General features: G+C 37.5%; 1 protein-coding gene across 2 annotated transcripts in view; it reads left to right on the top strand.

Annotated features, from left to right (window-relative positions):
* Positions 1–14444, top strand: part of ANKRD31 (ankyrin repeat domain 31) — a 61659-nt gene extending 47215 nt beyond the window's left edge. For both annotated transcript variants that reach the window (XM_029959032.1, XM_029959031.1), the window contains 2 exons: positions 311–407; positions 13648–14444. In XM_029959032.1, the coding sequence (XP_029814892.1) occupies positions 311–407; positions 13648–13799 (249 nt within the window). In that variant the 3' untranslated portion in view covers positions 13800–14444. The remainder of the gene's footprint in view (positions 1–310; positions 408–13647) is intronic.
* Positions 14445–14816: the final 372 nt, after the last annotated feature.

Raw genomic sequence — 14816 nt, 5'->3', positions numbered from 1 at the left:
TACAAAAAGCTGAAAGGTAGTTTGAATAAAAAGGAGCAAGCTTATTGAAATGTCGGGGTGTCACAGACAAACGTTGCAAACATACTGGCAGAGTTTAGAGGGCTTTGCACATGGACTGTATTGTGCTTGCAGATTTTTTTCTTTCATTTAGAACTCAAATTAGCAGAATTCCTCCTTAATCTTGGCAGACACAAATTAGACTGATAAGTGCATAAACTCCATTTTATAAGAAAAGTGAAATTTTTACACCTATCAAAAAAACCCCCACTAAATCAATCAATGAGTTATCCATTTAGATTTCTTTGTGCAGGTTACATATCTTGGGACAGAATTGTCAAAATTTATTGTTGATGAAGTGTCAGTTTCCAGTGACCTGGAGTTACCAACACAGGAAGGAGAGCCTTTGGGTATGTACCACTTAAAATCTAATATTCGCCATGACTGAAAGCATCAGAAAGTGATTTCTGAAGAACTAAAATCCCAGAATTCCTCTACTGCTTTCCGATTGCTTTTTCCGGGGTACATGATTGTCACAGATCTTGGGCTTGAAATAAAAGTAGTGCTAGAACCTATACATGAACCCTAAAGAAGTACACTTCTTTTCTTCCACAAGTTTGTTGTGTGAAGAGAATAGTTAATAATGACTTGGTTGCTGTGTTAAAATTTTTTATGTAAAGTTTTACATTAAAATATTTGATATATAGTGAAGTTAATAAGCTATTTTGATACTTTTTCTGTTGCAAACTCAGATACACTAGCATAAGTTTTAATTTCATGTACATCTTCAAATCATATTGAATTATCTGTGTTGGTGGAAATCCCAGTATGCCCAAGCAATGGTAATAACCAGGGGGGTATTCTACTCTCTTTTTAGAGATAAGTAGTCATAAGAAACAGAGTGCATAAGAAACAAAATGACACTGAACAATTTTTTCGGAATTGCCCAGCAGACTTAAAAACTTCAGTCCAATTTTGATAAGTAATGTGTTCTCAGAGAAACCCAAGTCCCTTTGACAGCCAGTTGTGCTTGGAATCCAAAAAGGTTTTGGGCTTTTGGGATTAGTGCCATTAATTGGATGAGATTTTACATTTCATGTGAACTGGGATACCGGGTTTAGTCTGTTCTTAAAAAGTAAATATAATAATTCAAAGTAACTAATTTGATATTCAAACTACCATGTTCTGCTGGTATCTTCTTCAAGCTAAGACCATCCAGATGATGAGTTCAGTTTGCCTTGCTTCAGTAACTTCAGTTTATACCAAGTGTAAATGACTTTAAAATGAGCTTAGTTTCATATCTTTTTAATAGGCTTTTGAAAATTTCACTAGTTCTTCTAAATTATTCCACTTGCAGAATATTTATGATAAACATTGTAACTTCTAGAACTGAGAAATCTATTTATTCAAAAAATACTATTGACAAACGAAAATCAGCCTAAAGGGGAGAGAGTGTTTTTTCCCAAATAGTCCATGGCAATCCGGAAAAGAGTACTTAAAGAAGTTGTTTTTTGTGATGTGTAATTAGCCCTAGATGAGAAATTGAGGAAGTGAAAGCCGGAGTGTTCGCAGTTTCAGTTCCGTTTCAGATGGCCAGATATATAGTAGGAAATTAAACAGTGCCTTAAATAGTTTCAGGAAAGGATTAACCTGGACTGTTGTATTGTGCGAACAGTTGCGGTCATTTGGCAACTCCCAAATGGTTTTGAGGCCCAGTTCAGGAGTTAGTTTGTTCCAAACACTGTTCGCAACAGGCACTTTGCCTGCAGCCAGCCTGCTCAAAAGCAGAGGAAATGTTGCCGGTGTGGATGTGAACTATTCCGTACTGCTTGCCTGGATGCATTCCCAGGCACTTTTATCTTTCTGATATACTTGAAGCCTTTGTGTATTATATAGTAGAAGTTAATGCTGCTTTTGTAAAGAATCAAACATCTATTTTTCTCACTGTATTAATGAATTTAATTTTTTTTCTGTGCATCCCAGAGCATTGTTAAGAAAGAAGACTGGGGTCTGTAATTGGAGTGATTTTGGAGGAGAATGCTACTCTTTTAAATACCCCTCCTTCACTGTCCTTCCAGCTTCCTGTATCTTAGCTCAGTGTTCATTGGGATACTGTACGAAGGGTGTGGAGAAGTGGGAAGACAATTATATGCGCAGGGGCTGCATCTAGCCATTTTGTAACAGAAAAAAGCAGTTACCAATGAACTTTGTATGCAACGCAGTTTACGAAGTGTGTCCTAAGAACATCTACCAAATCAAGGCCCCTAGGCAAGACAGTTGGAGTTGCTGTTCTGTTGCTGCCAGCATAAGAAATCAATCATAATCTCAACCAATCTTTCCAGCTTGGTTGAGATTAATAAGGTGCTTGAAGGTTTGTACAGCAGCAGACTTTTAGGTACTTTAGGAGTGTTAGTGCAAAAAAATTGAACAGCATTAAATATTGCAGTTTTGGAATTGGTCATCTGAATCCCAACTAAATTTCAGTTTATGTCCCTTCTTTGAGACTGAGTCTTTGGTCTGTTCCAGGGTCACGCTAGCAGAAAGAGGGAATTACTGTATTCAAGTCTGAGTGAGAACTAAACATTAAGCAAATAAACAGTACTTTTAGACTATCTGTATATAGGAAAGCAGAGGAAACGGTTATTATATGGCTTGGAATTTATTCCTCTATGCTTTCTGATACATGTAATGACGAGATAACGTTTGCTAAAAAGACCAAGAATAACAAGGATTCAGAAGCAGATGTCAGTTGCAGAGTAGATGTTGACGTTAGGTAATTAATTTCATATTGAAATTCCAGAAAAGTGGCTTAAAATAAAAGCTTATCCAGTTGTTACAGTAAGTGTGATATGCATATTCATTTTGAATTGCTGTTTCAGGAAGGCAGTCTTTGGAAAACAGCTAGTCCAGTTCTTGTGCTCTGACAATTCTATTATGCCTTTAATAACCATTAATGCATTTAATAACCAATCTTTCCACCTAGAAAGATTAGAACAACTCTTGCTCAACTTTAGTTCATGAAAGACCCCAAAGTTGTATAGAATAGAGAGTGTTTTCAAGGGTATCTGGGTGATTTCTTAATGTCTAAACCATAGGAGCTGTTTTGGAAGGTTTATGTTAGTGTTATTTCAGGTATGGAGCATAAAATGAGCAGCTGAACTCAGTAAGTTTTCTTGAAAGTAAGAAAGAATAGTTTTGCTGTGATCATGATATGGATATCATGTGATATGGTATATGTTTCTGTGTTCCTTGAGGCAAGCAACGAACTCATATATTTAGTAGGCTACTTTTCAAGTTAAATTTGTGTGGCGTCTAGTAATTTTGCCAAGGAAGGCATATATTTTTTTAAAAAAAATCATCTTACAGCAGCAACAACTGGGCTGCAAAGGAGCAAAGGAAAGTCTGCCCTTACATGTGTTAGGTGGTAAAAGGCTAAGTGGAAATTTAGAGAAAAAAGTTAAGAAAAATAAAAAGCATATCTGCTCTGTGCATTAAAGCACCAGTGTTAAGTGTTATTTTTTGTTCTTAGAACAAAACTATCGTTTTATGCTCTCAGGAAAGAATTTTATCACAAGGGGCTGCAGCAACCACAGCCAGCACCATCAGAGTTTTAGTACTGTCTCCATTGCTCAGCCTCTTGGGAGCTTTGACCTGAGCAACACGCATCCAGACACCCCATCCTTGCCCCAAAGAGAAGTTGGGAAAACTTTGCTGTGTGCTGGAAGAGAAGCAGCTGTTGACAGGGAATTTATGAGTAAGTGTTCTTTTAACTGTCTAAAAAGCTAATGGTGGGTTCAAGGACTGTGCAAGAGGTATGAAAGGAAAAAGAAAGTAGGTAGCATGGAATTGATCAGTGTGTGGGAGGGAAAGAGTGCTGGAGAAAAAGGATGACGCTGCTGATGGGTTGGATTCATCTAAATGACCCAACAATGATTTTTTCAGAACTCAGTATGGTTGACTCTCCTGTGTCCAAATTAGAAACATTTTGCTATTTTGATGTAGTTAACAAAATAACTCCATATCATTTTGAGTACTGAGTTAAATGTCTTTCCAAAATAATAGCATAGCCAAGTGTCTTCTGGATTTAGGTGGAGAAATATGATACATAAGCATTGCTAAATAATCTCATATAATCTAATTTAAAGGAAGATGTGGAAGTGTTCCTAAACATTTTCTGATCTTTGTGTGGTTGACTGAGCTTGTAACATTGTGTTTTCAGTTTTACATTTTTATGTTGATTGCACATTAAACCCTATGTGTAATATTTGTACGATTTGAACAGTGCTTACTGCACTTGGACCTGGTACTTTTTTCTGTACTGCTTGTGGTTACACTAAGAGGGACGATCCTGATTCACCAAAGTGCGAAGTCAAACCTCGCTCAAACCCTGGTGTCAGGTAACACTGCACTGAAGTGGGAAACAGTGCCGAGTGAGATCTGCTCTGGGAGGCAGTAGGGCAGAAACCAGAAGTGAAAGGCCTAAACTTTGTCAGTCATTGCAAACTGAAAGTGTATCCACACTTTAAAGCAATTCTTTATGTGCTTCTGTACATAGGCCCTGCAGCTACCTTGCAAAGGATGAAGTTTACCCCAGGGTTGACAAACCTCTGCAGAAAATGCTTTGTTATCCCATGTTTATTTTGTTTATTTTGCGGTGGGGTTTTTTTGGTTGTTGTTTTTGTTGGTGGTGGTGGGTTGTGGTTTTTTTTTTTTTCTTTTCAGACTTAGTAAAAGCCAGAGCAGAATATTTGGAGGAAGGTAGTCTTTAAAGTTACAAAAACCAGATTGTGTAGTGGATCGTTTTCGGATTTATGTATGAAAAGCCCAAATTGAACTGGCCTATGATATGAATTGAAAAGTAATGTCTCATAGGAGTTATGTTTCTCTGCTGAACAAATTAACAGCCACATTCACGTTTTTAGAAATACAGGTACTAGTTCTGCTAACAAAATAATGGTCTTGTAGCATGTATGGTCCTTGGGTGCTCAGTCCTGTGTGGAAACTGTTACAGCAAGAGCGTACAATAATTTTGTAGCAAAAGTAACCATAGCAGCCAGTGGAGATCATGCAAAATTAAAGTTTCATAATATAATAAAAAATAGTAAATTGGAAATTTACAGAAATGTCATTCCATATATAAATTTTTGTTTATACTTACTATAATTACCCTGTTAATTGAAGGGAAAAAAGCTGCCTAAAATGCAGTATAAGGCTTAAAAAATTTAACCACCATCTCAGTTTCGATTTCTCTGCCTTCTGGAATCCAAATTTTTTGCATCCATAATATTTTTCAAGCTCAGAGGTATTTCAAGGCACAACTATTACACTGTTTTCTCTTCCTTACGGCTCATAGACAAAATATTTAAAAGTATTTTCCTGTATTGTAAAGTTCGAGGCAGTTGCTTTAGGTACTTACTTACTTTACTGAGAAGCACACAGTTCTGCCTGCAGAATTTACCAATCTGTGTTTTCCAGTACCTTTGCATACCGTGACTGAGGTATAGGCTTTCTTCATCTGCACACTCTTCCTTTCCAAAATCCTCTATCTGCTGTTGTTTGACTTCCAGCAGGCTAGAAGGTACTGTGTCACATGACTGACTCAGAACTGAAGTATGTGGCCAGCAAGAACCAAACAAAAATCACTTTTTAGATGGCCAAAAACTTGTGGAGGGGGAGAAAGGGGGGGGAAAGAAACAGCTATCAAGGACTACATGTCATGGAAGCCAATTCTAAGAATTTAATATCTGTCTTTCTTACCTGTAAGTTAGATTTTTCTGAAACTGGCAAATCACTGCAGAAATAACTAGGTGACAATGTGATTGCACAGAATCACAGGCTAATGTAGGTTCAGTGGGACTTGCGGAGATCTTTAGTCCAACCCTCTGTTCAAAGTAGGTCCAGTTTCCAAGTTGGATAAGGTTGCTCAGTGCCTTGTCTAGTCAAATTCTGAATATTTTCAAGGATGGGCATTCCATAATATGACTGTACAGCATATTCATGTGCTTGTGGTGATTTTTTCCCAGTGAATGTAGTTGGAATTTTGCTTGTTAAAACTTGCAACCATTGCCCCTCTTTGTTGATACAGAAACCATGTTTCCTTAAGAAAACTACCTAAAGAGTACATAAACTGACTTGTAGTCAAGTGCTTTGAACGTTGGCTTTCTGGCCTTTTTACTTTTTGAAACAATTGTAAAAAATAATCCTTTGATAACTGACCCATCTTCTTAATTCATCAGCTGCACTATGATGTTTTCATCTGCTTTGGTGGTCCCATGGAGACTGAGAGAAGACTAAGGCAAACAGAACTGTTGTAGATAATCTTCCTAGAACACATTTATCTTTTCTTATCTTACTTTTGGAAGCAATAAACAAAAGGCAGTGTGATACACAGCAAGCTTCAAGAGGCACTGGCTTCAGCTGCTGCTTTGCTTGAAACAGAGAGGAAAGACTTCTTTGGCACTGTACTGGTAATGTGAAATGAAAGCATTTAGGAGACTACCTGATGATTTTACCTTGGTGAGTGTTCAGATTATATCATACTTCTGTCTTTTTTTAAGTGACTTTTAACAAAGTTACAACAAAGCTTCTAAACAAAACAATTCAGTCTTTTAATCACCACATGATAATAGCCTAGGAGAAGGCTCTATGAGTTGTTCTGAGGCTGTACATAAAACTCAGCAAATGAGTTACAGCCTCTGTAGATTTTGCCAGTGCTTGAAAAAGATGAGCTGTTGGTTTTTCTACAGGTGGCTGTTCTAACCTGGGCTGAAGTTTGATTTATACTTTTTCTTCCATTTCTTCCAGTCTCCATCTCAGTTTGCTATAAACTGCAGGAATTTTAAAGTACTGTGTTTTTAATTACCCAGGTTTAGCCCTGTAAATGCTTCTTATGCACTATCTCGGCACATTAAATTCAAGTTTCTTAAAGCGGTTAGAAATAATTTTAGAGAAGCATTTTCCTTCCAAATGATTATACAATTGTATAATCAAGTCTACAACAATAAATCAGTAAGTTTGAAAGGAAAGAAACATATGTTGGGAACCTGCACCCTGCTAGTTATACCAAGAAGTAGACTCCTAGGAATCATATTAAAGCAATCTTTGTCCCTTTTAATAAAAGGTACTAGGTTGTTGTTATTGAACTTGCAATTTGATATTGAAGTAGAGTGATTGATTTAATTGAGAAACCGAAAAGTCATCTAGACAACTGTGTAAAAATATTTGTGTGAGAAAAATGGAATCAGCTGTTTTATTTTAAAAATACTTATTATATTTTATTTCTTTATAAATTCAGTCTTGAATATAGATTCTTCTGTGGGAGGCTGTTTACATTTCTCAATTGGTGTTTGCATGTATGTCAATTATACCTCTCTCACCTTTTGCGGAAAAAATCATATCTGTATCAAAGAAGGCAAGAGTCACTGAGATTTAAATTGTTATCTTGTTTCTCTTAGAGGTTATTGAAACATCGGTGGATTTCTGCAGTACACTGGAGGACTTGACTTCCTCACATTGTTAAGTGAAAAACTTAACAATATCTTAATACACCAATCCAAGGTTCCTAAAGAATAATGATTCAGAATGTGTCATGTACAAGTATTTGTTACTGGCTAACAGGCCCAAGGATACCTAGAAGAAGATAAAAACCAGTTACTGTATGAGATTGTGACGTAGGCGGAAGTTTAATGGAAAATAATGTATTTGCATCACTTCATATCACTTATCTGGGCAATGCTTTAAAGAAAGCTTTTTTTAAAAATATTATTATTTTACATTCTTCAGATGTTTAGAAACAGAAAAAGTATATCTTTTGAAAAAGTATACCATCTCTGAGTCCTTTTGTAGGAATAATATTTTCTGCCAAATGAAACATAAAATAGAGATTTCAGCGTAAACCTTGAAAGTGGTGCTTTAGAATAAAAGGCATGAATACTTAATCTTTAATCATACCTGCAAGTCCTTTTCCCATGCAGATACAGAGTGCAACAAGAAAGGCCCAGTTATTAAATACTTTTTGAAAGAAGAATGATTCTAAACACCTAATATTTTTTTCTGCTTTGTGACATTTTTTTGCCAATATCACTGGAGGACAAAAAGGAAAAATGAACTTCTGAGGAATATTATCCTTTACTGAGTGAAAAAGGAAATGTTTCTCAAATCTAGCATTTTATCTAGAAGCAACAGAATAGAATAGTGAATTGTGGAAGTATGAATTAAATTCCACATTATTACTATACAAATTTCAGTTATAGGAAAATGATGAACTGAACTTATAGATCATCCATGGTGACTCATGTCTGATATGTGAAGGGAAAAAAATGTAGGCTAAGGTACTATCAGAAGGTGCTCTATGTCCTTCTGGCACTGTTATAGCTGTTCCATGAATTATCTGGTCATTAAAGTCCATTAGGTAGCTTCCGAACTAAAATGATTTATTTATTATAATGATGCTATAAATATCCTTTGACTTTTTTTGAAGGGTTATAATTACTAATTCAAAAAAATGCAGTGTGTGTAATTTACAGTTGCTTGATAAATTAATTCTTGGGGAAAAGATACTTTCAGAATTGGGATGGGGGTAGCCAAAGAGGATCACAATTGACAAAATCCCTGATGACCTGTATCTTACAGTGGATGGACTAACTTCAGGTGTCTGACTGACATGGTTGATCTGAATGTTAAAAAAAGATCACTCCTTAGTAATTGGTTTGTAAAGACAGAGTCCTTGGACTCCAGCATTTACAGGAGGAAAAAAGAATTGATATCAAGTGAAGTGAATCAAGAACTGTGGGGAGACCTAGAGAAAAGCAAAAGCATTCAGAGGGGAAAAATATTAAACTACTAGGAAAACGTATTTTGTTGGAGGAAGGTCTAGTCTTACTATTCAATCTGTTCACACACATCTCATTTTCCAAAATGTCAGATCTCGATTAGCTGAAAGAAAAGTTATTTTCAAAATTACTACTAGCATGGGCAGAATTCTTGTGCCTCAATTTAGTAGAAACCTTTTTTTAAGAGTCAGAGGGCCCAAAAATGTTATGTGAATTGCTGGCTGTCATTTCTAAGGCCTTGTTTGGTCTGAATAGACAATGCCTATTGAGACTCCTGTATTGTGACTGGTCTTCTCTAAGTTCTTGAGAGGAGTGTGGATAGGTCCCAAGAAACTTGAAAGCACTTAAAAATAGATTTTTGTTTTATAAATACTCCCTTGTGGCACTCTAGATCAAAGGCTGTCACCTTTAAGTGTGTTGTTCTTAGATCTCCTTTTTGCTTATGCATCTGTAGACCATGTCTAGACTAGCTGTGCTGAACCAGATCCTTTGAGTTAGAAGAATAAAATCTCCTGTGACTTTGCCAAATACTGCAAATGAGATCATCTTTCCCTCAGATGATCTCTCAGATTATACTAACGGTTACCTGTTTTACAGAAGTATTTAAACTGGATTTACTGATGCCTGTAAATTTACTCAAATATGTTGCTTAAACTACAAAAGCATTTAAATTCCTTTTACAAATAATTTCCCCAAGTAAAATAGTTATAAAATGCATAACCGTGCCTCTGGGTAGTCCCAGCACTTTCTTGCTTGGGATAAGTAAGGAAGATACTAGTGGGATTTTCAAGATGTAATCTTTCAGGAGCTGTTTTAATATCAGAAAATGGTGACTCTGCACTGAAGTGAAAGTCTTTGCTGACTAACCTCTGTGCAACTGGAGATTATGGTCTGATATTCATGTAGTTTCACATTAATGGGAATTCTCCTTAAATAAAATTTTTGGATTCTTAGCAGCCCCAGAGAACTAGGTCTTGTAGAGATGCAACGAAATGGAAACAAAAGTTGAAAACTTGGATGAGGGGATCAAATCTACCCTTAGAAATTTGCAGATGACACCAAGTTGGGGGGGAGTGTTGATCTGCTAGAAGGCGGGAGGGCTCTGCAGAGGGACCTGGACAGACTGGATAAATGGGCTGAATCCAGCAGTATGGGGTTCAACAGGGCTGAGTGCTTGGTCTTGCACTTTGACCACAACAACCCCATGCAGTGCTACAGGCTGAGCACAGAGTGGCTGGAGAGCAGCCAGACAGAGAGGGACCTGGGGGTACTGACTGACAGCAGCTGAACATGAGCCAGCAGTGTGCCCAGGTGGCCAAGAAGGCCAATGACATCCTGGCCTGGATCAGGAAGAGTGTGGCCAGCAGGACCAGGGCAGTGATTCTTCCCCTGTACTCAGCACTGGTGAGGCCACACTTCAAGTACTGTGTCCAGTTCTGGGCCCCTCAGTTCAGGAAGAACATTGTGGTGCTGAAGTGTGTCCAAAGAAGGGCAACGAGGCTGATGATGGGACTGGAGCACAAGTCCTCTGAGGAGAGGCTGAGGGAGCTGGGGCTGTTTAGCCTGGGAAAGAGGAGGCTCAGGGGAGATCCCATCACTCTCTACAACTCCCTGAAAAAAGGTTGTAGCCAGGTGGGGGTTGGTCTCTTCTCCCAGGCAACAGCGGTAGGATAAGAGGGCACAGTCTTAAGCTACACCAGGGGAGGTTTAGGTTAGACATTAGGAGGAATTTCTTCACACAGAGAGTGATCAGACATTGGAATGGGCTGCCCAGGGCAGTGGTGGAGCCACCATTCCTGGAGGTATATAAGAAGAGACTAGATGTGGCACTTAGTGCTATGGTCTAGTAGATGAGGTGGTGTTAGGTCATAGATTGGACTCGATGATCTCAGAGGTCTTTTCCAACCTACTTGATTCTGTGGCACTGTTTCAAAACTGTAGAACTAAAATAGATGCCTTCAGAGACAGAAAAACTGTTGATAAGAAGGATGGAAAAGCTACCAAGAGACAACATGTGTATTCCACATATTTTTTGGGGTAAAAAAGCTCATTCTAATATTGATACTTTATCCTGTAGAAGATGACAGAAAACTGAGAACACCTAACAGGACAGCAAGGGTAAGAAAGCAGAGAAAGACCCTGCCTGTGTGTGTCTTCATTTATCAAGTTTTCCTCTGTACCGGGGGCACTGAGTTTTGGATAACAGTATAGCAACATTTCTCTGCTGTTTACAGCCTGGAAGCTGCCAGTCTTTCGTAAGGGTCTGAGAGTTAACAGTCAGCAAAATGGAGGAAGGAAACATCAAAGTGGGTATTAGATGATTAAAAGTAATAGGAAAGAGAAAGAGAAAGGGGAGAAAAAATTGAGAAAGAAAAATGGGAAGGACATTAATAATCTGTGTCAGAATATAGAGGAAGAAACACAGGGACTAAAATACTGATTTATCCTTACTCGGGAAGAAATATTGTCTATGGATGTAGAAATTTTGATATCAAACATTGATGCCAGAATTGAGGAAGGCAGCTTTAGGAAATATAAATTACTGTGGTTTTGCTAGCTGTTGACTGTTACCTAACTTATTGAAAAATAGAGGTTATAGATATTAGATATTTTAATTATTCACTCGGGTAAAGTATTTGCAGTAGAATACTGATATTTAATTTACAAAATCTTAATCGGATAAGTAAAACATAAATTTAACCCAAAGGAATCAACAAGCTGTCAGCTGCTGAAGAAAAAAGTTACTTCAATAGATCTAATTGGTCAGATCTCTCTTACACTTTTGTATTTGAGTTGAGAATTTCTAGTAAGTAAGTTAAATCAATGTGGAGCATTTCCAAAGAGCATTTCTGAAGTAAGAAAGGAATGTCTTTTCTCCAATTATGATCTCTCAAAACATGATGTTAAATTCAGGCTGTGCTAAGAATATTCCCTCTGCTTGTATACAAAATGTAGAGATTTGAGAATGAAAAAGCTTATTTTGAACAAACCAAAGCAGGTTGAAGCCATGCCTGTCATGTCACCGCAGTTCAGACTCAGAATTAATGACAATGTTTCATCTCAGTTTCTGCCAGTTTCTTTTATAAAAAAAAATCCCAGGCATACTTTTAAGATTATTTTTACCTGAAGTTGTTCTTAAAACTATTTTTTGATTTTCTGTCCAAACATTCCTGTTTGTGCCCTTTAAAACATCACTTCTAGAGGAGTGTATAAGTTGTCTTCTTCTAGTGCAACTGACTGACAGCTGCTTCACAAGTGGTAAAGACTGTGTGAGGAGGGTTTGTGATGTAACTTCTTGCATGGGACTTGTGTGCAGCCTATCTTTGTTGCAGTCAGTCGTACTTAAATATACCCCAGACATGAGATCATATACTTTGTTCCATTATGTACTATGCCATGGCTGAGGGTACTGAAGATGCACGGATGGTGTAAGATGCCGAATGCAATCCTGTCCTCACTGGAGTCAGAAGTTTTGCTGTGGATGTCATGGGTGTGGAACATCCACACACATAAAACTCCCTGTTTGCATTTCTGAACACAGACCTTTTGCTTCTAATAGCAATTTTCTGCTTTGCTGCTTTGGATGGTGAGCTCCTGGGATTCAGGGTGTGGCAGGGTAATCATTACCAAGACATGGAGTTAGAAGGTCTTAACACTTACAAGCTACACTGTTTTAGCACTGGCTTCTTCTACCAATGTTTTCAGCGAATATATTTTGCTTTTTGGAAGCAGTGTAGGTGATACAAATGGAAAACTGTAGTAGCAGAGAAAGAGACTCTTGGTGTGGCACATGGGAGCCCAGAAATAGGTGCAAACTAAATGGCCAACTGATGTCACTTCAAACATGTTTTCTCTGTACTTTGACAAGGATTTATCTTGACTGATCTAATAGTCCTGTTTTGCTTATTGAGACACTTGAATGTTGTTTGGACACCTTCTTGATGTGGCTTGTTGTTTGATTTTGTTGGTTTTTTTTAATCAGAAGACATCCCTACTTTAATGACAGTCTTCCCTCTCTTGATACCGCCTGCTAAGTGTGACAGTTCTGCTCTCACTGGCAGTTTCTGTGCTGGGCTGGTTGTGGCAGCTCAGCAACTCTGTTACTTTGTGCAAGGGTGCTGAAGGGAGAAAGTGAGGATGAAAGATAAACAAAAGCAAGTAACGCTGAAATCTACAGTTGCAAGTGCCTTTTGGAGTCTGTGCTGTTACGGAGAAATGCCTTGTAACGTTTCCTACTGCTGGATCTTTACAATGTTACTTTGTGAATGGTTTTTAAGTTTTAAAAAGTTCGGTTTTTGTACTGACACGAATGCCTTAAATATATTCATTGCAATAGTTAATTCAGTCCAGCAGATATTTAAATATTGCAAACACCCATTATTCAATCCTGCAATTTCTTCTCTACGAGTGTATGCCTTCCTTTTTATATAGTCCTTTCAGGACTGTAGGATGGGTATTCCCTGTGAGACTCCTCAATTTAGGGAAGTACACCAAGCGTATCTCTTTGTAGACATAATATGTGAAATTCCATCAGTACTAAAGAAAAACTGCATTTTCCTGTTATGTAACTGGAAATATCTGGGATGGTTAACTTTTCAGCCTGGGCACCAGAAGGTCTACTGGATGTGGGTGAGAGATACTGGTAAGATGTCCTGAGTCTTTCCCCACAAGAATCCTAGGATATGTTACAGATTTGTAGGGAACACTAATGATTACATGGTCTAAAAAATAGCAAACACCTTTTTAGAAAGTAGTGCCAATGATTGCTTTTCATTACTCCAATAAACACTCTGTTATCATTTGCATTCATTTTCAACAGGCTCTTCTGTCCAGTTTAACTCAGTGGAAAGTCTGACACATTTTCTTCAATTCCGTGAGAGAATAATGGTATGTAAAGAGGAGTTTCTGCCATGCTCTGTAATGGAAAAGCACTGGAGTTTCTACAGAGGGTGTGAAGATTTTGGATTCTAAAGACTTCTTGAGTGCTAACATTTTTTTTCTTCTCATCACTTAGAAGTAAATACTTGCGCTTTTAGAACTAAGTGCTTTGTTACGGTCATTTTGATAAATCATTTGCCCAGCACTTGGAATGAATGGAAAGATTAAGTCAGGAACAGGGGAGTACTTAGTAGCAGATAAGGATAACTATCAATATTTAATTTTGTGCTGCAAAATTAAGAAATGGGGAAATAGGTGAGGACTGTTATACAGTGGTACTTATGAATTATATTCCAGGTTGATAACTTAAAGAGAAGTTGGTTTAGGGAAGAGAGAGGGGTCTGACACGCAGACAGCTAATACTGTGCCATAGGATGCATGAGCAATCATAGGTGGGCTGTAAGAATAAAGAAATGCAAAGGGCCTGGAAGTCAAAAAAGGTAAATGCTATTGAGTAACAGGTATTTTGTAAAGGTCAATTTCCACACAGAAGGAAAATGGAGTGGTCTCACAACTGCAGCAGCAAAACAAACCTGAAGGCATGTTGTTTTAAAAGGAAGTGTTCATTCAAATATGGCACTTACACTGAAAAGCAGAAAATATTTGACTGTTAAAATGACCTCTGAATTGCATGTTTGTTTGACATTTTTTCTTTGTTGCAAGATGTCTAATAAAATTAATGTAAAAAACCCATGAGTGTCTGACAGTAATATTTTGGTCCATTACATTAACATGATTTCCCTTATATTAACATGATTACATGACCTAAGGCAGTCCTTAGATAGTGACAGAAAATTGAATTGATTCAAGCTGAGCAAAGAGGTAAAAATGCAAAGTGCTACATGAAAACCACTGGTTTTTACTGATGCCATATGTAAAAGTAAGCTACCAGTGGTTTTTTGGTTGTTTTTTTTTTCAATTTTTATATTAAATATAAACGTCCTGAGAAAGGATAGCTTGATAACATATGGTTTAATATGACAAGCAAATGTAGGATTCTGCTCCCCAAATCTTAAAACTGTGAATATTCCCCATTCTCCCTGCTGGAAT

Source organism: Manacus vitellinus, unplaced genomic scaffold (assembly GCF_001715985.3).
Source record: "Manacus vitellinus isolate BGI_N305 unplaced genomic scaffold, ASM171598v3 scaffold_18_pilon, whole genome shotgun sequence".
NCBI classification, from domain to species: Eukaryota; Metazoa; Chordata; class Aves; order Passeriformes; family Pipridae; genus Manacus; species Manacus vitellinus.
Note: the sequence above shows the minus strand (reverse complement) of the source record. Positions and strands in the feature narration are given on the sequence as shown.